Below are 22,947 nucleotides of genomic sequence, written 5' to 3'. Positions count from 1 at the left end.
ACGATTTAATGTTTCAAATTTGCCTTGTTACCGAAAGAGAATTTTACCTATGCAGGCTTTCTGTCTACATAAATGCATTGACGACCAACAAAATGTAAACAAAAACATTAATGGTGTTTGATTTTTTTTATAATCGAAATATGTTCCTGAAATTAGATTGAAGAAAAGATCGGAAAATGCCGATTTCATCGACAACGTGTGTCACACGTCGTATGACTGGTTCATTTTGCGACCACAGATTGATATTACAATGAACCTTCGTCCATTATATTAGTTATCATACCTTTTGGTTTAACCTGTTCCAAAAAAAAAAGAATCAGTTTCAGTGGAAAATATTTGAAAATAAAGAAAACAATACGGTTTTTCTGTGATTTGGATATTAACTCCAAAAAAAATGTAAGGGGATATTATTTTATTTGATGTTATTCAAATGTTACAAAATCCATTGTAATTTATTTCTCTTCGTTCTTTGAGAAAACAAATGTGAGCGAGCATTTGCCGCAGTAGTGACGGTCTTCATGGGCAGCCATGAAAACACCAGCGCCGCAATTCTCTCCTGGGCACTCACGACGCAAGCGGTGAATTTTGCCGTTTTCATCGACCTGTGAATGGAAAAACCGAAAAAGAGGAAAAAAAAATTTAGTTTCATCGAAACAAAGGGACAAATATGCAATGAAAAATCGAATTTTTTGAAATTGAAATCAAATGTTAAAAATGTGGAAATAAAATTGAACGGGAAAAAAATTTATGAGATTCCATAGAACAATGCACTAACCTTGTAGTATTTCAAGACAGCGAGCTTGACCTTCTTTCTCTTGTGCTTGATCTTTTTTGGTGTTGAGTAATTCTTCTTCTTACGTTTCTTGGCACCACCACGAAGACGAAGCACCAAGTGAAGCGTTGATTCCTTCTGGATGTTGTAGTCGGACAATGTGCGTCCATCTTCCAATTGTTTGCCAGCAAAGATCAAACGTTGTTGATCTGGTGGGATTCCCTCCTTGTCTTGGATCTTTGATTTGACATTTTCGATAGTGTCCGACGGTTCGACTTCAAGAGTGATAGTCTTGCCCGTGAGGGTCTTAACGAAGATCTGCATGATTGACAACTATTCAATGTGTCTAGAAAAAAATTGAAGGAGAAATGTGAAAATACATGATTGCGTTGGGAAGGTTGTTCAGGGGGATGCAGATGATTTTTTTCCGTCATCCACATTTGAATAGTTTGTTGTTGTTGTTTTTGTTTGGTGGCAGTTGAAATTGGTGAAAAATGCATAAAAATTGAACAAATGTTCGAGAGTGCAACGATATAAGTGAAAATAGCTTGGAAAAACCTGTCGATATTATATTATTTTGATTGAAACTGTTTTATTCATCTTATTGTACAAAGAGGTCGTGTGTATCTTAAAACTAGAAAAAATGTATCAACGAACGAAATTGATCTAAACTAAAAGAACGGCATTGATGCAACCATCATTTTCCGGATTGTTGGTCACTTGAGCGTATTTACCCCAAACGACTTTGCCCGTTTGTGTGACCAAACCGAGTTCGGAGATGTTAACCTCAATGACTGTTCCCTTTGTAATGACACCCAAACTGGTGAACATCGGTGAGCTTGGATTCTTTTTCACACCAATGATTGGCAGGTGGAATGTGGCTTTCAATTCGGGGTGTGTAACATGTGCTTTTTTGAATCGTAGACCCATTGGCCGAATGAAACGTTCAAATTTCGGTGGTTTACGTGTGAAATTGTCGCCGACAAAGGTGACTTTGGTAACCATACGTTTCCATGCCTTTCGTTTGGTTTTACCCGATTTCAAGACACGGAACACCTCGGCATCGGATTGGGCACGAACTTTTGGAATTGGAACATCCCATTTGCCGGCCTTTTCTTTTCGCTTCTGTTTGATCATATTTGACAAAATTTTGGCATTCGATTGAACACCACGGTCCAGCAAATATGTTGGGATAGCACCATCTTCAACCTTTTCTTCTTGTTTCTTGACCTTTTTCTCTTCGTGCGCATGAATTTTCTTTTTCATTTGAATCTTCTCATTGCGACGCTCCTTGTTAAACAGTTTCGCTTTGATGCCGCGCAGTTTTTGCGCTTTCTTTGCACGTTCACGTGGTGCACGAGCTTCACGTTTGCGTTTACGCTCTTCGTAGTCCAATCGTCGACCGTATAATTTACGGTGACGGTCCATATACTCGTTTTGCGGCATTTTGTGTCGTGTTTTCCGTTCGGCCGATTAGATGAACAATTGTCTAATTGCGAGTAAGAGAAAGAGAGAGAGAGAGAGAGGAAGAGAGATAAGAAAAGAAATGACTTTAGTACAATTTCAAATAATGCCATTCACTTCGGGATTGTATTTTCGGTAAATTTCCAAACTAATTTCCAATAAAATAAACTAATCGAAATACACACATTTACGATTTGATTCACCACGATGTGGGAAATCCGTCTGTGATAATGACATCATTCTTTGTCTAACCATCCACATTTTCTTTTATTATCAAAATGTTTCACATGGTCTTGTACTAAATGCCATTCCATCACTTATCACCCTCACAAAAGCACATGGAAAAACAACATTTCTCTTTGTTAACCCGTTTAAATGCACAAGCTATATTGTTCATCTAATTGCTGTACACAGAAAAAACACGAACAAAAATGCTAGAAGAAAAAGGTCATGGTAAAAGAACGAAGCGACATACACAGATTTCCCACATTCGTCGGATGAATCAAATTGTGAAATTCGAATTTTGAGGTTATGAACAAAACTTTTACATGAAGACTATTTGCAATGAGAAAAAATTAAAGCAACTGAAGTTGAAATGTTTTAGAAAAATAATTCTCAATTATCGCTTTTGTGAATTGCAATGAAGACCGATGATGAAAACAAATTTCTAAATTCCCAAATTAAAATCACAATTTGAATACTTTGAATTTTCACACAAGTGGAACCATGCGGTTTACATTCCATATACACTTTATATGGAACTCATTTCAATGTACGGAAAATTGACGAAAAAAGTCACAAAAATACTAATTTTTTTTATGGTTTTTATCAATATTTTACAAATGGTTGCACTCGTTTTTACTTTTGTTCAATTTTTATGCAGAAAATCTTGATTTTTTTCAAGTTTTTTTGTCGAAAATTTGCAGATAGTTAAAAACACTCACCTATACGGTCCGATTATCACGACTAAAAAGAACAAGGCACAAGCCGGAACCAGACATATTGCTTACATATGACACTTTACGACGCATGATGTGTGGAGAACACTTGAGACGAATTGACAAGTAGAGACTGCGTTCAGATGTAGGAACTACGTCTAGCTACCCGTTTTATTGAAGAAGGCACGAAAAAAAGGCGAAAAAATGCAAATATAATCATATTCATTTTCTAATTTAAAAAAAATCATTATTTTGCTTTTAAAATAGAAGATTTGTGATGAAATCAATTTATATCGTACATCGCAATAACACTCATACCAACGATTTGTCACAATCTCCATAAAACTCTCCACCTCGCTAGTTCACATTCTTCGCTCTATCCACATTTGTTCTGTAGTGACATTTCGCTCTGCAAACCAATACAAAATTGAAATATTGTTTGCTAAATAAAAACAAAAGTACGAGGAAAACATGCCTTTGACGGCCGAAGTTGCAGCTATTCAAGTTCAGGTATTTTGAAATAGTATTTTTGATCATTGCATCCATTGAAATGTATTATATACAATCAATTTTCATTGAAATGATTTAAATTTTTCAACAGGAGCGCTTGACATCGATTCAGGGTCTAATACATGCCATTGATAATGAGCGGCGTCGAAATGAAAACAATCTGAATAATTTAACGCGATTGCAAGAAAAATACGGTCCAGATGAAAAGTCAAATTCAGCGCAGCATAAACTTCGAAGCCAGTACAAAACGTGTATGAACGATGCAATACAGGAGGAAAGTTTGATTCGAGATGCTCTGGCCAAAATACAAGAAATTCGAAATATCCGCAACGAACGTCGAATTCAGGTAAAATCAATTTAATATCTATTCTAAATGAAATAACAAAAATGAACTTTTTAAAACCGAATCAATTTCTTTCGATAAAACAGGCACGAAATGCTGGCAATAAAGAAACGATACGTCGTGGCGCACTGATGAAAATGCTGCAAATATCGGCACAAACATTGCCACTGTTTGTAAGCAAACCAGATGAAAAGACGCCTCCATTGGTCGGGGCCATTCCAGCCGATAGCTCATACATTGCAAAGCCTGGAGATATTGTTGCTGCACTGGTAAAGGGATTGGAAGATGAAGACAGTTGGATTCTAGCAGAAATTGTATCGTTCAATGCAAGCCAAAACAAGTATGAGGTGGATGACATCGATGAAACAAAAGACAGACACGTTCTAAGCAAACGCAGAATTGTACCGTTGCCATTGATGCGAGCCAATCCAGAAACGGACGCACATGCACTATTTCCAAAGGGGACAATGGGTAAGACAACAGAGTTTTTTTGTTTGTCATTATTATACAAAAGAAGAACAAGTGATCTATTGCTTTATTCATTTTAGTGATGGCACTTTATCCGCAAACAACGTGCTTCTACAAAGCAATTATCAATAACTTACCCGAAACAGCAACCGCCGACTATGAGCTACTTTTTGAAGACGCAAGCTATCCGGAAGGCTATTCGCCTCCACTGTTGGTCGCTCAACGCTATGTTATCGCATTCAAGCATACGAAGAAAAGTGGAAATGTATCAAGTTGACCAGATACAAGTGATACCAGTATCGATCCGGATGATGCTCGTTAGCATACTTTTTTGTTTGGCATCCAATACTTAAACACGGACTTGATACCTATTCAACCGGAATATTTCATATTTCATTCGAAATCGTATTCGCCATTAAAATAATATTAGAATAGGCTTTAAATTTTAATCAGACAGAGTCGAAGAGAAAATGTAGACACAGAGTGAGAGTTGAAAGTTGAAACATTAAAGAAATTAAAGACGATCAATTTAACAATGAATGCAACGATGCGTTATTTTTCTGTTTTCTTTTATTTTAACTTATATCTCTGATGCACATTCCATTTAGAATTAATTAATCTCTAAGTTTGAGTTCTAGTGTTGCGTGGTATCGAGTGATGTCCATCCATGGTTTGGTTCGGTTCGGCTTGAATCGGTATACGTAAACGTAACTAATTAAACTTATTGAACTTATTGAAAGCAGCAGAGGTGTCCACTTGTGCGCTTGAACATCGTTAAACAATATTTTATAAAATATTACAACTTCGAGAGAAACATAAAATGAATAAAACACACAGTAAATTATCATTTACATATTGTTCTTTTTATTATCATCGCTATTTTATATTCCTTATCTCTGATTTTTCTTCTTCTTCTTCATATTCTTCTCGTGTTCATTTTTTTTTTCTTTTTATGCATTGGTGCTCTTGAACTATTTCTTCGATATATTTTTATTGACTCTTATTCGATAAACATTTTTTATACTGATTTTTTTCTGTTGTTTTGAGTTTTTTTTTTCCATTTTATTTTTATTTGATTTTTTTCTCATTAAATTTATTTGTTTTTTTTTTTTCTTTTTTTCCATTATTTTTTGTTATTTTTGTGCTCATGTTTTTTTTTCATCATCATCATCATCATTAAGTAGGAAAGCGAGGTGTAAAAATGTTTCTTCAAAAAACATTATTTCTCGATAAAAACTCGTAATATATTTAAATATATATATTTAGATTTTCGTTCGAAAATATTCAGTTTACGCGATGTAATGTGGCCTCTGGTCATATGTTTTCAATTTTTTCTGGCTCTTTTGCTGGACTATTTTTTTTGGTATCCTTTTTTCATGTGATTTTCCGTATTTCATAATGTTTCTTTTCATTTTTTTTCCCGTAATTCATTTTTTTTGCGTTCATTCAATAGCAGACAAGTATAATGTTTTTTGAAATATTTTTTTTTTCTAAATTATCTGCAAAAAAGATTCGGTTTTTGATTGAAAATGAAAGTTATTGTGTGTGTGAAAAATTATTATTGAATTAAAACAAATAATTTGTGACTAAACAATCGAAAAAATGAAGAGAGTTTTGGAAACGGGGCGAATAAAAGCAATGAAAAAATGGGATGGAGAATGTTTCGGAGTGAGAGAAGAGAAATTGGGGGCAATAATTGCAAATAAAATGAGGAATAAATTATTGAGAAAAAAAAGGGATAATACAAATAGAAACTGTTATCACAGATATAATTCAATTTGATTAGGAAGCGTATCAGTGTGATACGATTTGCGCACGAAAATAAAAACTACTGAGAGAATTGCGGAAAAATTTGCCTGTTTCGAATGGATGAAAGGTTGCGAATAGACAAAAAAAAAGAATCAAAATCTTACCCATTTGTTTGTCCACAACGGCCGGCCGATCTGATCAGCATCTCATCAACGTAAAACGTTTAGTATGGCGAATAATAATTTCCACGTCCTCTGTAACCGCGTCTAAATGCAATAAATGCACGACAAATTATAGAACCAGTTTCGTATGTCTGAGTTGAATGGATTTCGATATATATATACTTACATTGGTCGTCGTGTGCCTCTGAATGAACCGTGACAGCAACCGGCTGCACCACGAGCAACACCGCGTCCACGACCACGAAAACCGCGTGGAATACGATTAGTCGTTGAAATACCAGGCCGATTTGTTCGCTTAGCCATTACTTTGATTTGACGACCACGGAACAATGTATCGTTCATTGCTAAGGCGGTATCAACGAAATCTTTCGAACCGAATTCGATGTAGGCAAATCCTTTCGGATGACCATCAGCTTTATTGCATAAAATCGTAACACGATTCATGCTGCCACATCCATGGAAATGAGCTTCTAACTCTTCAGCCGTTGCACCATAATCAACATTCCCTACATAAATCGATCGTTCATCAATCTCTTTCTTCTCTTCCAGTGATAATGGAATGGTTGAAATGCCCGTTGGCGAGCTAAGCGTCATTTGTTTATTCACTTCGGACTGCATTTGCTTCAGTTTTTCGGCTTCTTCTTCCATTTCTTTGACGCGAGCTTTTATCGCTTCCAATTCTGGGTCGATAATTTGATGAATCGATTCATCCTGTGGAAAAAAGAACAAAATTTATTTTTCTTAATTTTTTTCATCTCTGTTTTTTTTTTTCAGGCGTCTTCACGCATATTTAATGATGCCGAATATAAGAGGAAAAAGAAAATTTGCCGCGCGGCATTTATAATTGTCTCAGTAAGCTTGTATTGGTGGTCGCCATTTTGTTTTCAGCTATATCTCTTTATATCACTTGAACTCTTTTGTATACACAGAACAGCGCATTAGTCATAAAACTTGACACCAATTCATGAAAAATCGAGCTAAGGCGTTTTTTATGCTTTTGTAGGCACTTTTTATTTGCTGAATTTAGTTTACCTCATTTAAAAATTCCGAATCTCCATTGTTTCCATCGTCTAAATTTTCGAGAAGTTGGTCCTCAGTTAATGAAATATCTTCGTCGGCCATTCTGGTATTTGTGTTTTTTTTTTTTCTGCTTTCTTCTACGATACTTGTTTACGAATTATTTTCAATGCACTGAATTTGCGCCTAGTTATTTTTTTTAAATCTAAGTATAAATAACTGAATCTATATCACCAAGAAAATACAAACGAAATTGTATTCAAAAAAATACCGATTGTCACATAAACGGAGAAAACAAAATATATCCGGATCGCTTTTTTTTGTGTGTGTGACTTGAAAAATGAAAAAAAATTCACTACGCTATTCCACGCGGTAAAATACTACGAGAGCAGTTGAAGTGAAGCTTCAACTCGAAATGACACCTTGATGCTAAGAATTTCGATTTAGTGCCGTCGTCACCTATGAAATTCTCCACATACACTCACACATACATACACACACACACACACAAAATACACCCAAGCAAAGTCGAAAGTCGTCAAACACAATACACATTCGACGTGTAGAATTCGTCACAACATTTTTCAATACAAAACAATGGCCACACCATCATTTGGGATGTCAGTGTCAGTTTCTAGAAAAAAAATTACTGAAGCTACCAATATTATTGAATAAAAATTTTTGAGCGAAGCAAGTTTATTTCTCGTTTGTGAATTATGGCTGGTGCTTTGGCACGCGTAAATTTCTTTCCGAAACATCAAATCGGTAAGAAATGGAAATTAATCAAAAATTTAATTACAATTCAGTGTAAAACGTGTTTTTTTCTCTCTATTTTACGTATTACGCGTTTTCATCAATTACATAATGAAACAACACTGTGCATCATTCTTTGTGTCATCTTTGATTGGTCATATTTTGAATTAATTTCGTCGCTATTTGCGAATTTGGCATGATAATAATTGCGTTGTTGAAAATTTATCTCCGATACAAATGGATTTTTCGTCAATATTTCAATGGAAATGTCAATAAAATCGCATTGTTTATCATGTTTTAGGAAATGTCGCCACTCCATTGTTTGGCAGTCAGATAACAAGAGCCAATTCGACTCCAGCTGGTACACCACCACCACAAACAAAGACCGTATTTGGCCCACTTGCCGATCAGGATCGAATTTTCACCAATCTTTATGGTCGTCATGATTGGCGTTTGAAGGGTGCATTGAAACGTGGTGATTGGTACAAAACGAAAGAAATTGTCACCAAAGGAGCTGATTGGATTATTAGTGAGTTTCATTGAAAAATGTTCTACGAACTTCAGTATTTTATAGTTGATTACTTTCATTGTAGATGAGGTTAAAGTGTCTGGTTTGCGTGGTCGTGGTGGTGCTGGTTTCCCTAGCGGTATGAAATGGTCGTTCATGAACAAGCCATCAGATGGTCGACCAAAGTATTTAGTAATTAACGCTGATGAAGGTGAACCAGGAACGTGCAAAGATCGTGAAATCATGCGTCACGATCCACACAAATTGGTTGAGGGTTGCTTGATTGCTGGCAGTGCAATGGGAGCCCGTGCTGCGTATATCTATATACGTGGTGAGTTCTACAATGAAGCCTCGAATATGCAAGTGGCTATCGCTGAAGCCTATCAGGCCGGATTGATTGGTAAAAATGCTTGCGGATCTGGTTACGATTTTGATGTGTTCATGCACCGTGGTGCCGGTGCCTATATTTGTGGAGAAGAAACGGCCCTTATCGAGTCGTTGGAAGGAAAACAGGGAAAACCACGTCTCAAGCCGCCATTCCCAGCTGATGTTGGTCTGTTTGGATGCCCGACAACTGTGACAAATGTCGAAACCGTTGCTGTGGCACCAGTGAGTTGAATTACTTCCACGTTTATGTGGAGTGTTAGTTGTATTGTTCGAAAATTATTACAATTTATTAAATTTTTCATTTATTTTTTATCGTTTTTTTAGACAATTTGTCGTCGTGGTGGCGCTTGGTTTGCTAGCTTTGGCCGTACACGTAATTCGGGTACTAAACTATTCAACATCTCTGGGCATGTGAATAAGCCATGCACTGTAGAAGAAGAAATGTCAATCCCATTGAAATTGCTGATTGAGAAACACGCTGGTGGCGTTACCGGTGGATGGGACAATTTATTGGGTGTAATTCCGGGCGGTTCATCTACTCCAATTATTCCGAGGAAAGTGTGCGATGACGTTATTATGGACTTTGATGGATTGATCGCTGCTCAAACCTCATTAGGCACAGCTGCAATCATTGTTATGGATAAATCGACTGATGTAATCCAGGCTATTACTAGATTGATTATGTTCTACAAACACGAGAGTTGCGGCCAATGCACACCATGCCGAGAGGGTATCGGCTGGATGAACAAAGTTATGCATCGTTTTGTTACGGGTAATGCTCAACCAGCTGAAATTGATATGCTGTGGGAAATTTCAAAACAAATCGAAGGACACACAATCTGCGCTTTGGCCGATGGTGCCGCATGGCCTGTTCAAGGTAAATAAAAACACAAATGATCCATGGATGGCGGAAGTCACCGACAAAATGACTAATTTGTTCTTTTTTTCTTTTCTCATTTCAGGTTTGATAAGACACTTTAGACCAGAAATCGAGAGCCGAATGAAGCAATACGAAGAGAAACGCATTCGTGCCAAGAACTAAAACTATCCCCGGACTAGATAAGATTTTTTCGGTTTTCATATTGCATATTCAATGTATATTTAAATTTTTGAGTTGTAATAAAAATGTCACCACTAGGCAATAAGCCACCAAAAATGTGCTAGTTTTCATAATTTTCCTATTTATTTCCGTAAATCATGTGTATTTTGATTGGTGATTTTTTTTAAATGAAATTCACGGACCATCGAAAAAAAAAATTAAACTTTTTTTTCCATTTTCGGCTGTATTGCGACCGTCTACATGGGAAGTTTGTATGAAATTCTCGGAGCGCCGCTGCTTTTGCATTGGCTTCTATGGCCAAATGTACACATTGAAATATCACGAAAACGGCTGGATAAATCGGCAAAACGGACCGTGATGTCACTCCCAAAGGGAGTGTAAACACCCAGCTGGTTTGATGGCCTAGAATATAAATCCGCTGGAATTTCAGCTGATCCATGGATTCTCAGGATGTGACCTGATTCCAGCACTTCAGTTTCTTTGCGTTGTGGTAACATAGGTAAAATGACTTCTGGAATCAGGTCAAATCCTGAGAATCCATGGATCAGCTGAAATTCCACCGGATTTGTATTTTGGGCCATCAAACCGGCTGGGTGTTTACACTCCCTTTGGGAGTGACATCCCGGTCCGTTTTGCCGATTTATCCAGCCGTTTTCGTGATATTTCAATGTGTACATTTGACCATAAAAGCCAATGCAAAAGCAGCGGCGCTCCGAGAATTTCATACACACTTCCCATGTAGACGGTCGCAATACAGCCGAAAATCGAAAAAAAAGTTTAATTTTTTTTTCGATTCTCATACAGTATTTTGTGTGCTCAATCCATTGATGTTATCGCCACATCGAAATTCGCACTCCTTATCAGTTTGTTATCAATAGGAAACATTTGGTTCCAGACTAATAACATCACCATCTCATTACTCAAATATATTTCATCTAATAACTATACTAATAAGATACCATGCATCTCATTACTCGTTCGACCAATAACATTCTAATAACTATACTCACTAGATATATTACTAGAGTAATATGATTGCATCTTATTACTACTTATTAGAAGTTACTAGTCATAAGTAGTAAGTATCTTATTAGTCCAAACTATAACATGGGACAGTGTACGGCAATTGTATGGTTCGAAAACTGCGCTTCAATGTGACGACCAATTATATTGTGCGTGTGTCAAATTCAAATTGAGAACTGTAGAACCTTAACAGCACATGTTTTCTGTGTGGTCATTTAAATACTCTAGTGCTATATAAGAAAAAAATAGTATGACATTTGGTTGATGCAAATCAAATCAAGTGGAATGCCAGTTTTGTTGTACAAATGACTGTCGATGAAAAACAAAACAAAACTAGAGCGATCCAATGTGGTTTCTTCTGTGCTAAGACAAAGACAAGTGTTTTCGAATATTTATTCTCAAAAGAATCATAGTAGGCAAAACAGATCAAATCACATTCAATTTTCACTATTCAATGTAAATTCGTTGTTTTAAACTCGCTAACAAAAATGTCGATTCCTGTGTCGGTTGAGGTAGCTGACGAGAATTTCCTTCGGCAACATTCAGATTTTTTGAAAACATTACCAAAATTGACACACTTCACACAACCCGAAATCGATGCGATTGCAATCATTTACTTTAAATTTTTGCGGGAATTCGGCGTCAAGAGAGAGCAAATGGATCGCAGTCAATTCCGTGCCTTTTTCCATTCGACCTTTCAGATCAGTGATGATTTCATCATCGACCGAGCATTTTTATTCTTGGACAAAGGTTTAACGCCGTTTGTTACCCTGGAAACATGGATCAAAACGCTCTCACTATTTCTGCGTGGAACGCTCGAAGAAAAAATGAAATACTGCTTCTTCGTCTATGATTTGGGTGGTAATGGAAGGTTGAAGCGTAATGACATCATTCGATTGCTTCGCAAGTGTTTTATTTACGAAAAGGATGAAGATGTGGAGCTCATGGTAAAGGAATTTGCTGATATTTTGGTGCGAAAACTCGATGTGGATGGCGATGGCGAGATATCCTATGAGGATTTTTCGGAATCGGTTAAAAAACAACGAGAATTACTGCAATGCTTTGGTCGATGTCTTCCAGATTTATTGAGCACCGTCGATTTTATGCAAACTTTTACCAGTGACCTACCGATTTAAAACTTTTGCTCATTCTATTATTTTGCCTGGGTCGTATCAGTGAATGAAGACCGAAATAAATGAATAATTGATAATAGTTCAAACTAAATTCGAATGTTTGTAATTGTAAAAAGGGTCTTTTGATGAATGCGAATGAGCGCTGCTTGTGTCATGAGAGTGGCAAAGATCAGTTCATTGGTTATTTATACCAGAAAACGCCGAAAAACTCGTGTATCTGTTGTTGTCTTCGCTAGCACGACAATACACAATCATTTCGGAGAATTTGTCTCCAAATAAACAAATGGAATGGACAAACAATACATTCGTTCGACTTGAAACAGTCACAAATTCAAAATGTCCCATTCCATAGCCAGCAGTTTTGAAACCTCCGCTAATTTGAACCGAGCGGTAGATGCTGTCGTTTGGAGAGAGTTAAAACGAGAACGCAAAATATGGCCAACGTAAAATGAAAAGGGACATTCACAAATCGATCTGGAGTTCGCTCATTGTGCGATAGAAAATGTTTTGTGTTTTTGTTTGTGTTGGTGTTTGTGTGTACTGAACACGAAACACCACCGACTGTGCTCAATCGACTCAAGCGTGTTTATACACAACCACTTATCGTTCTTTTCGATTCTAAGGCTGAACTCGAACGGACGTATTTCAAACACAAAACACAGCCAACTAGCAACACATTAGCCATTGTAATTTTGCATGCAAATCATCTTTGCTTGATTGTTTCATCGAAATACGAAAAGAAGTAAGTAGAATTATTGTTTGAAAATTTGATCATTTTCTTCGGATTTTTCGTGCAATTTTCGGTTTTGTTAGAAAAAAAAATCTGCGCATTATTTGCCATTTTTTGAAATTCGGAATAAAAAGTGTTTTTGGTGATGCGTGTCGTTTTCTCGACTTGTACTAGTAAGATTCGAGTGAGTGGCCACACACAGTGTATTCGAATCACTGACCGATTTGATGTTCTCCATTGAAAGTGTTGTTGCAATTCCTTTTCGTGGAAATTTGATAGCGTCTGCTTCATTTTCCGAGAATTCAATTGGGTCTGTTAATTTTCGTGCATCAAATTCAGAATGTGAATGTAACAAGTTGAGATTGTGCGATTTTTTTTCGAAATATTTCCAACATTTTTAGTGAAACGACAACATCCAAAATTCAACTAGTTCGATTTTTGTTTGATTCGTATGTTTTTTTTTTCACCGCCAGCAAATTGAAAATGCCACGTGCACGCAAATCCATTGTTGCATTATCGGCTGCTGATAGCCACTCAGAAGATGAGCAAGAGCCGGAAGCATTCGCAGAAGATTCAGGCGAAGACTGGAAGCCAGAAGAAAAGGTTTGTACAAAATCGTTGGTTAGCTTGTTGTTTGATATCATTTCCAAAATCCAATTTTTTTTGTTCGATCAGAAGGGCAAAGCGGGCAAAGGTAAACGCCGTCAGCAATCAGCACCAGTCACGCCAAAAGGCCGCGGCGGAAAGAAATCGAAGAAAATCGAATCGGAGGAATCCGATGACGAAGGTATGTGTGTTTGTTTGCAATAATTTTTGACTTTTTTTTTCATCAGACATTGGAAAACATTGAAACTTTGGTTTTTATTTGGATTTTTTTTTTCAGTTGACGACGAAGTGGAATCGGATGACGATGTCAATGAAGAAAATGTTAAAAAGACTGACAAAAAGTCCAAAGTTACGGTGAGAATTTTTTGTTGATTCAAATTGTTTCATCGATTTTTTTTCTCGACCAAACCAGATTTTTGTACTCATTTTTTTCATGCTTGTTTCCAGGTTGGTCGCAATCAACCAGACAAGAACGGGGTATTCGAACTGAATATGTTCAAAAATGATTTGACAAAGGAATTTCGCAACGATGAAAAGTTGTGCATGTGGCGGCGTGATGGAGCTAGTCTGCTCCAAAAGTATATGGTTGTCATCGACGAATCCAGCAACGGGAATATCATATTCAAAGCGTCATCGGTTTATTCGTGCTGGGAAGAAAAACGCCGGCATGACTTCTTCCAGATCGAAGTCAAAGTGGTTGGCGATAAGAAGGAAAGTAAAGTGAAAGTGCTGGACGTGGCAGAATTCGAAAGATTGGCTCTCGAAGATCGTCCAAAGGTATGTTATTTAATGTGTCACATCGATGGTTTTCTTTCGCAAAACAGTCTTTTGAACATTTTTCAACAATTTTTTTTTTGTTCTTCTTCTTTTTCTCAGATCGACATCACCCCGCGCGGTGCAATTGGTGGCGAGAACTACGAAGAAAACTCGGAAGATGACTACGAAGAAAATGACGACGAGGATGATTAAATCAAAATTGAATTCGGAGCTAACTCCGAAGTGGCATCGACCACATACATAATCAGAATTTAATTGAATGAAAAAATATTACAATTATAATTAAAGTTTAATAAACGCAATGCGTATCACAAAATTGTACCACATGCCAAACATGTTCTACTTGACCTTTTTCACAGAATGATTTTTCTTATCTCTCTCTGTCACACACACGCCACGGAAAGTTCTGATGAAACTAGAAGTCAAACAAAAGGTAAAATTCCTTCATTTTTCCAAGCAGACAGATCATTTTGAACAGTGTTCAGGCACAAAGTCAATATTGCAATTAGTAAGTCGAAGTCAGCCAAAAAATATTGAAACCAATTCTGAACTGTTAGATTCAGTTCCCACAACTTTGAGTAAGAATTCACATTTAAAATAGATTATTTTCGAAAAAATTCTGGTTTCAAAAAGAACGGCTGAAACAATTGAGAAATTGTATTTGCTTGCGTCGATGACGGCAATTACACCAATGAAGGGATTGTAATAGTAAGTGAGAAAGCGAGAGAGATGAAGTTTGACAGCTTAATAGTTGAGTGAAGATCTCATTTGTGTATGTTTTTTTCATTGGAATTATAAACATCTATTTGTTTAGATTTCGTTAAAATGATCGCTTCCCATGCATCTTTGATTTGCCAAGAATAATCTCTTGTTTGGCTTTAGCGAGGCAAAAACATTGATGTTTATTTTCGACAGAAACTCGTCAATCGTTTTATCTCAAACTCTTCTTTCACTTAGAATGAATGTTGGTTCTTTCAGCAAATGAACTCATGCATTGGAATGGTAAGTGACACACACCAGAATATGTTTGTTTCTGCGTTGACTTACATAAATATTTCTTTATGACCATCGACTAAATAGTCGATTTATGTTTGACACCCACAGCGTTATCGTTTCACAAACATCGTTTCTTGAAACTGTTGCGATTTATTCGCTCTGACGTTTTGTATATCCAATGAAGCGTTGTTCTGCACAACAAAACAAATTGACATTTAAGATGAACTCAACAAATTTCATGTTCATATTGTTGATAAATCACAATCAGTTCGATAAAAAAAACAGTATCATTGATTGTTTTCCATTTGAATCATTCTTACTAGAGCTAGACGAGCTAGACCAATGAAAAAAAATTATATATTGATAGAATATTTTGAGTTGCGATGTTCAGCAAAGTTGTTTGTCTGAACAGTGAACAGTGAGATCTATCACTTTGTCAAATCAGGAAATCCGAATTTTATGAAAGTAATTCTCGCCATGAACCTTTCACTCAGCTTGAGTTATAAGCCATGGAATAACACTCTGGTATTTGAAGAATAACCAAGTTCTATTTTTTATTTTCATACATTCACAACAGTGTTACTGCTGTTTTTGTTTTTACATTGTTGTCCAACACAGTAGAATACACTCAATAACATTTTATTAATGTTTGTTGTTTCTCGGTTCTTTTGGATTTCTTTTCCGTAGGAAACAATAAATAATAAAAAGTTAAAAAGAGAAGAGTAAAGAAGAGTCTAGAATGAGAGTATGACATTAGCGAACCATTTCCAAAAGTAGAATATGAATATATTGAATAAGTTTATTGAAAAGTGGAACTTAAATCCGACGCAGGCTGCGACTCACAGCAAAAAATCAAAGTTGATTGGTAATAGGATTCATATTTGCGTACTAAACGTTAGATAGTTTGCTTTTAAAGTGTCTTTTTGCGTTCAATCAATTCAAGGCCCGCTTTTGCAAACCGAGTCACTCTCTTCTTATTAGTTTTTGGATTAATGGATAGTACGGGGAGTTTGGGAAAACTCGTCGCTCAGGCTGTTATCAGTCTATTGCGAGACGCTTTACGAGATTACTTAAGATTGATCATTTCAGCTATAGTGTATCGTTCCAAAAATTAGGTTTTCTTCAACTTTTATGGATCAAAAACATTACTACGTTTCCATTGGAATGAGAGGAAGCATGTGAATACATTCCCAATAAACAGTCATACATTCGTGGAATCGCCAAAAATATGTAAAAAAAAATGTAATTTCAATATTCATCATGTGAAAATGTAAAATTTCAGAATGAATTCTTCTGCAAAACTTGACATTGAATTTTACGCGTCAAGCAAAATAATCAATGAGTCAATGCCATTGAGTTAGCATTAATCATAGCCTATTAAGGTGATCTTTTGATTATCGCTATGCATGATCAGTCATCCTAGGTATGGGTGTGAACACATTCACGTTGAGGAAGTAATGCAATGCAGCTTTCGATTTTTGTGTTCTCTTTTACCTTTTAATTTCTGATCATGTTCATTCGTTTGCATTCCATTCCATTCGTTTTCTTATAATTCTTGAAATTTCCATGACATCATGCTGCCATACAGTGTGCCACTTAAGAACGAAGGAGAGAACAGAGCTAAGGCGTGATAACGTTTTAGGCCAGTACAAAGGAAGTGGTATTTTCGGTTTGATGTGGCGGTGTCTATGAAAATAATTTCCTGAGCACACTGTATGCTGTGCATGTTGCAACAAAACCAAACCAAACCGAACGTTCTAGTGTGCTGACTTTTGATACCCTATCAATGATTCAGAATGTGTCAGAACACCGTTGGTCCGTAGAGAAATGCGAGTCAACGGTCAGGCTAAATCATGTTTTTTCTTGCCAGTTTGACCGTTGATACTTTTTGTTAACATATAAATATCGATCTCGATCATCGCTCAAATCATGCTGAAAAAACAACAACAAACAAAAATAAACGAAACAAACCATTTCTGTAAACATATTGTATTTTTTTTTTATTCATTTTGTCCGACTTGTGTCGTGTAATTTTCTTTTTGATTTTTGTCATATTTTGTCACAATAATTTACTCTTTCATTACATACAAGAAAAAATTACACATGTAATAAAAAATGAATATTTAAATTCCATTTATATAAATTACCACTACATTAATCGTATTAGCGTCAAAATTAAGCAAAAAGAAATTGGTTTTCTGAAGAGTTTTTGTAATTTTCTCTAATTTGTTGTATGCAATTTGATTTTTTGTGGTCTTAAGTCATATGTGTTTTGTTTACGAAGGGGGGGAGACAAATCGAAAAAAAATATATATAAAAAGCATTATTATCAATTGTAGAAATAAAAATAATCTATTAGGAAAAAAAAATAAAATCTTTTTACATAAAAATATGAATCCAGTGTGCAAACTGTTTGATTAAACATTTTCAAGTACAGTTAAAGGATAATCTTTATTTTTTTCTGATCAAAATATCGAATAATCACGCGGTGGCCTATTTAGCCAACACATACGACAATAAATTCTGTGTGATTTGACCATTTGTGTTATTTTTTTTACATGTATATATTTTGTGTATTGAATCGGTATAAACATAGAAAACACTTTGAAGTTAATTCCATATATATAAAAGGAAATTGGTCAATATATTCAGCGTACAGCGAAATGAATCGTCTGCTCTTACAATTTGCGACTGTATGTCTATCGATTGTACTTTTTGTTTGAACAAAATATCAATTAAATACAATAGCAAATGTGTGACAATTCTTGCCTTCCATCTGTGTTTCTAATTCAATTCATAATATGCAATATATGAAACCTGTTCAGTCTAACTTTGATGATAATTTTTCAAATATTTTGCAAAAATATACAAATCATTTTGTGTTTTTTTTCTTCATCTTCTTCAAATAAATGTTATGTGCAATTCATTGAAAACTAAACAGCTTAATACAAGTTCCATTTCGTATGGAATTTTTTGATAGCTATTTCGAAAAAAAGGAAAATATTACGAAGAATATCAATATCGTATAATTTAAATAAAGATTCCGATATTTGTTTTTTGTTTTTTTTTTTTGAGATCACAATTCAATTTTCTGTTTGTTTGTGTTCTCAAATCACTTTTAGCTTGACCCAAAAAAAAGTTAAAGAGGCGTTCTGATTAGGAACAAAGCAAATAAATACATCAGTTTGGATAAAGAAAAAAGCCAAGATATAAGGACAATTGGATTCGATGGTAACGGATTTTCGTTTTGTTTTTTTTCTTTCGCGAGTGTGGTGATATAGTATACATAGGTATTGATTGGCTGCAATAAACGGCGATACATATCAAAGCTAGCTTGTTTTTGTTGTTGTTGTTGTTTGAGTAGGGCTTGAGCTAAACAAAAATCTCTCTAGACATCGTCTTTGTCAACACAGATGTCCGGCACTAGTTGATCGCTTGACGATTTACTGAAATCACGATTATCATCGGTATTCATCCACGGATGTAACAATATATCCTCCGATAAAATTCGCTCTTCGGGCTCTTTGCGCAGCAACGAACGGATCATACATCGGGCTTTTGATGTCAAACAATCGGGGACTAGGAATTGACCGCGCGATATTTTCGCAAACAACGAAGCATGCTCCGAATCATTGAATGGATATCTGAAATTGGAAATGGATAAAAAGAAATTTTGTATTTATGGACAAAATTTTAATTTTTCTAAATGAGTAAGAACTTTCCGCTCGAATGATTTATCTATCTCAACCATTAAAAAAAAAAACTTTGAACTAAACGACGATATTGAGTGCAATGAATTTAATTTGTCAATTAGATGAAAATGAGCAGACATTTGCCGAAACGTATCATTAGCATCATTTGGCAAGTCCATCAAATAACACTATTGGCAAAAGTCGTAACGAATTTTTACCATATGTTTACACCACACTGTCTTGGAGAACTTGAACCAACGCAACAACAATTTACTAACAAAATGGAACATTTTGATCTCACTTGCATTTGGTTCGCAAAGCAACGCTTGCTTCGGTATGCTATAAAAAAGGCACACATTGTGCGTAGACGGAGAAAAACGAAGAAGAAAACGACGGCACATGCGAAGCAAATTTAAGAAGCCTTCAAGGATAAGGCAGGTGCGATCAGCAATAATATTTCTGTTCTCCCTAATTTGTATACTCTGTTCCACGCATCGCATTCGAAGACGTGTATATAGCAAGAAAAGAGAAGAAAAAACAACGAAGAGACTGGCATTTTATATTGAAAAAATGTGTTGGACGAAATTTTGAGTTCAGCTGACGCATCACCAGCTTGAAATCACAAACTTGACACATAGAATAGGCTGAAACGGTCTGTCCAATAAACACAATGGATTGGTTTGATCGAAATAAACGGCAGAAAGATATGTATTGATGACGCTTTTTTTATGCACCTTGCCTTGCCTTGTCTTGCCTTGCCTTGCCTTTTATATAAATTGAGAGAATAATTGGAAATGTTTTTTTTTTTTCGTCAAAATGTTTGAAATTGGATTTGCCATTGATCGGAAGTCATTCGGAAGGGAAAATTTATTAATTCAAAAAAAAAATAATAATTAAGCAATCATTTGCCGAAATGCCACCAGTTTTGGAAATGACATTCGAATAAGAAATAATGAATTGAGACAAAGGTATTTTTTGTTTACAAAAATATCAATAAAAGCGGAAGGTTGATGAAAAAGCAACAACAACAAAACGAATGATACTAACCGTCCTACGACCATCGTATACAAAATAACGCCAAGTGACCACATATCAGCCGCCTTGCCCGAATACATGGTATTTGCTTTGAGAATTTCCGGTGAAACATATGCGGGACAGCCTCGTTTATCTTGTAGCAAATCTTCATTTGGATTGTCCAATACAACTGCATCTTCAAGTGATTCCAATCGAAGGTGCGTTCTAAAATTGGAAAGAAAAATAAAACAAAGAAAAGAAAAAGTTCGTTAATAATTTGTGATCGATGCCGTAAATAATTGAATTAAATATGCATTGAAATAAAGTTATTTGCAAAGAGTAGAGAAGTGTTGTCACATGAGACAATCGGTATAGGAGGCAAGATAATTGGTTGTCGTGGTTATCGAATAAACCGTTCAATGTTTCAAAATTACATTTTTTTTTTGTCTTGCTGTCCAATACGGCCCACAGCGATATTTATCAATCAAAATTTCTTTCAAATGAACGCTTTGCACAATGTTCAACAGCATGTTACGAAAAGTTGAATGTCTTATGCATATAAGCTCCCATCAAAATGAAACAGTACGAAAAAAGTATCGAAACAACAACAGTGTGTTGCTTGCACCGATTCGTGCGTCATGATTTCAGGTGACTCGTTATTTTCTCTTCCTTTATATCTATATGTATATGATTCGCGTTGAACTACGCACATATTTTCAACGTTCATAACCTTAACAAGTTGCAGCACCACACACACACACACACACACACACAAGCCGAAGCGACAAAAGCAAAAACATCATATAGCATTAATTCAATGTTTCTTAACTGAACGAAACCGTGTTGCAACTCGCAATTATGTCACACAATTAAATCTTTTGTATACATCCATTACCATATGCGTCGAAATAATCGCTCTCATAATGAGGAAAGAAGAGAAGAGAGAAAAAACGCAGCACGAAGAAAAATATAAATGAAACCGTTTGATTTGGCCAAGTGTCGAGAGCGTGTTGCAGTACTGTGTGAAAAATATTGGCACATTTTCCTTTCAATTTTTCAAACAATTTGAGTGACATTCATGAAGATCGATTTGGTATTTAACGCCACCATATCGTATCAAGTTCATCGTGTGCTTCAGCAGTGGCAGCGATGGCAGCGTAGCGTTTATTCGATCCGCTGCGCGAGCAATTCGTGATCCACTTTTACATTGAAATGATGAATGCACTTTTAGATCACATCGAATGGAATGCCATTAGAATCCAAGAAGTACTACATTCAAACTGGCTGTAATAAAAGCCATGGACATCAAAATCACTCATGCATCACAATCGATGCAGAATAAATGCACTCACTTTGTTTGGCAGTTGCGAATAATTGGAAATGAAAACAATCGCTCAGCCGCGTCTAGCTCTGCTGTCTTAAGCATATGGCTTTTATTTATGTAGTTCGCGTTTGTGAGGCATTTTTGCGCGGAACCAAAACCCATTCATACCCCAGTACACTGTGCCGTGTTGATCTCATTTTTGGTATTTCGTTGGTCTTTAAAGAGCAGCTGTATTGTAAATATTCACGATCACAAGGACAACATGAATGACACTTTATATCGTCTAGGCTATATGGATGTATTGCACGTTACTTCATCTCTCGCTCTCTTTGAGATTTTATAGCGCAATTTGTCTGGATTCAACAAGAAGATCAACCAAACTATTTGTGTCTTTGTTCCATGGTGTAATCACGGTTCTCTCAGATGGTGCAATGCTTTTATTGTATTGACATTTCCATTCATTCGCATTTCAGTTGAATGAAAACCTCAGACAGAATGTGGTTTTTTTGTATGTACGAAATAAAAAGACTAAATGAAATTGAAGAAATGGAACTGACGTAGAGAAAATACAACACGAAGGAATTTTGCATCATCGATGCATGAAAAGATGCATCATCGGGTATGCTCACGGTATTTTTTGTACAAGAAAAATGTGCCTAGTTTTTTATTTGAAGATGCCATTATTCAGTTTGTCCATTTCACATAATTACACTTGCGAAAAAAAAAATGAATTCATAATGTGTTCACCAAAGAGATTATGCGAACGTTGATGATTTTCGTCACGAGATGATGATCGATTTGGTAAATTTGGGTGTTGATTTCACTAATCCCATAATAGATTTTAACGTTTGGCAATTGTTTCGATCTTCAAACAGCTGCGTGACAACAAAATCTCAGATCGAAATGTACGCAAAGAAAAAAACATCAAAGGAATGAAATATTTTGAGTAATGGAAAAAGAGTATTTGAAATGGAACATGAAACAAAACAGTATGCGAAAACTGAGTTATATAAATTTTTGGAGAAATACATCCATAGTGAAGATGTAAACGAAACAAATAAAAAAGAAATGAACGAGTTCATTGTCCGCGTTGTTCGAATCCATTGCGCTAAGCGAATTGAAACAATTTTCTCTTTCTTTTTTTGGAAACGTTGAAATTGACGAAATTCACGCATAGGTAAAGTAACATAGAGAAAGCCCAACCGCACTAAAAATAGCAACACAATCTACAGCGGTAATGCAAGCATAGAGACATTAATGTTCAAGCAAATTATTGATGAATGAAAAATCGAAACGCGTATAATGACCAGTTACTTGCAATCCACTCGCACACGTTAACACGTACATAGTCAACGCTATGGCAGTAGCTGGTGATGCTTCCGCTGCCGCTTTTTACGACTTACTCAGTTGAACGCTTCTTTTGAAATTCACACTTTCTTCGTCGTGTCGGGCATTAAAACATGCATGAACAGTGCACACACAGACATAAAAAGAACGGAGC

At 35.8% G+C, this 22,947-nt stretch overlaps 8 protein-coding genes across 10 annotated transcripts in view; 4 read left to right on the top strand and 4 right to left on the bottom strand.

The window, feature by feature from the left end:
• Positions 1-360: 360 nt before the first annotated feature.
• LOC129567604 (ubiquitin-40S ribosomal protein S27a) lies at positions 361-3,254 on the bottom strand. The gene is made up of 3 exons (XM_055444687.1): positions 3,181-3,254; positions 776-1,118; positions 361-602 (listed from the first exon to the last, which is right to left on the bottom strand). The coding sequence occupies exons 2-3, from the start codon at positions 1,094-1,096 to the stop codon at positions 453-455; spliced, it is 471 nt and encodes a 156-aa protein (XP_055300662.1). The 5' UTR covers positions 1,097-1,118; positions 3,181-3,254; the 3' UTR covers positions 361-452.
• LOC129567602 (ribosome biogenesis protein NSA2 homolog) lies at positions 1,334-3,265 on the bottom strand. 2 transcript variants are annotated; one of them, XM_055444683.1, is made up of 2 exons: positions 3,181-3,265; positions 1,334-2,261 (listed from the first exon to the last, which is right to left on the bottom strand). In XM_055444683.1, exon 2 carries the CDS (start codon positions 2,216-2,218, stop codon positions 1,439-1,441), a length of 780 nt encoding a protein of 259 aa, XP_055300658.1. In that variant the 5' UTR covers positions 2,219-2,261; positions 3,181-3,265; the 3' UTR covers positions 1,334-1,438. The 2 variants fall into 2 exon arrangements, with proteins under 2 accessions (XP_055300658.1, XP_055300659.1); XM_055444684.1 differs by lacking the exon at positions 3,181-3,265 and adding an exon at positions 2,422-3,027.
• A 195-nt stretch (positions 3,266-3,460) lies between these two features.
• LOC129567601 (SAGA-associated factor 29) lies at positions 3,461-5,050 on the top strand. Its single transcript, XM_055444682.1, has 4 exons — positions 3,461-3,684; positions 3,776-4,030; positions 4,114-4,498; positions 4,576-5,050. Exons 1-4 carry the CDS (start codon positions 3,646-3,648, stop codon positions 4,770-4,772), a joined length of 876 nt encoding a protein of 291 aa, XP_055300657.1. The 5' UTR covers positions 3,461-3,645; the 3' UTR covers positions 4,773-5,050.
• Positions 5,048-7,901, bottom strand: LOC129567603 (polyadenylate-binding protein 2). Of its 2 annotated transcripts, none has more exons than XM_055444685.1 (4): positions 7,459-7,901; positions 6,593-7,137; positions 6,409-6,510; positions 5,048-5,994 (listed from the first exon to the last, which is right to left on the bottom strand). In XM_055444685.1, the coding sequence occupies exons 1-3, from the start codon at positions 7,546-7,548 to the stop codon at positions 6,468-6,470; spliced, it is 678 nt and encodes a 225-aa protein (XP_055300660.1). In that variant the 5' UTR covers positions 7,549-7,901; the 3' UTR covers positions 5,048-5,994; positions 6,409-6,467. The 2 variants fall into 2 exon arrangements, with proteins under 2 accessions (XP_055300660.1, XP_055300661.1); XM_055444686.1 differs by having other exon boundaries at positions 6,409-6,498; positions 7,459-7,875.
• Positions 7,902-8,048: 147 nt separating this feature from the next.
• LOC129567600 (NADH dehydrogenase [ubiquinone] flavoprotein 1, mitochondrial) lies at positions 8,049-10,247 on the top strand. The gene is made up of 5 exons (XM_055444681.1): positions 8,049-8,208; positions 8,498-8,725; positions 8,790-9,313; positions 9,416-9,968; positions 10,054-10,247. Exons 1-5 carry the CDS (start codon positions 8,160-8,162, stop codon positions 10,131-10,133), a joined length of 1,434 nt encoding a protein of 477 aa, XP_055300656.1. The 5' UTR covers positions 8,049-8,159; the 3' UTR covers positions 10,134-10,247.
• Positions 10,248-11,541: 1,294 nt separating this feature from the next.
• On the top strand, positions 11,542-12,392 carry LOC129567444 (calaxin-like). Its single transcript, XM_055444314.1, has one exon. It carries the CDS (start codon positions 11,663-11,665, stop codon positions 12,308-12,310), a length of 648 nt encoding a protein of 215 aa, XP_055300289.1. The 5' UTR covers positions 11,542-11,662; the 3' UTR covers positions 12,311-12,392.
• A 429-nt stretch (positions 12,393-12,821) lies between these two features.
• On the top strand, positions 12,822-14,746 carry LOC129567443 (uncharacterized). The gene is made up of 6 exons (XM_055444313.1): positions 12,822-13,049; positions 13,511-13,640; positions 13,713-13,824; positions 13,921-13,997; positions 14,091-14,420; positions 14,520-14,746. Exons 2-6 carry the CDS (start codon positions 13,521-13,523, stop codon positions 14,610-14,612), a joined length of 732 nt encoding a protein of 243 aa, XP_055300288.1. The 5' UTR covers positions 12,822-13,049; positions 13,511-13,520; the 3' UTR covers positions 14,613-14,746.
• A 2,643-nt stretch (positions 14,747-17,389) lies between these two features.
• Positions 17,390-22,947, bottom strand: part of LOC129567441 (tribbles homolog 2-like) — a 42,229-nt gene continuing 36,671 nt past the window's right edge. The window contains exons 5-6 of the mRNA XM_055444311.1: positions 20,156-20,347; positions 17,390-19,060 (exon numbers count right to left, since the gene is read on the bottom strand). Of these exons, the coding sequence (XP_055300286.1) occupies positions 18,805-19,060; positions 20,156-20,347 (448 nt within the window). The 3' untranslated portion in view covers positions 17,390-18,804. The remainder of the gene's footprint in view (positions 19,061-20,155; positions 20,348-22,947) is intronic.

This window comes from Sitodiplosis mosellana, unplaced genomic scaffold (assembly GCF_009176505.1).
Source record: "Sitodiplosis mosellana isolate CC-2019 unplaced genomic scaffold, AAFC_SMos_1.0 Smas_scaffold_11, whole genome shotgun sequence".
NCBI lineage: Eukaryota > Metazoa > Arthropoda > Insecta > Diptera > Cecidomyiidae > Sitodiplosis > Sitodiplosis mosellana.
The sequence above is the reverse complement of the archived record's forward strand: the minus strand, read 5'-3'. Positions and strand labels throughout refer to the sequence as shown.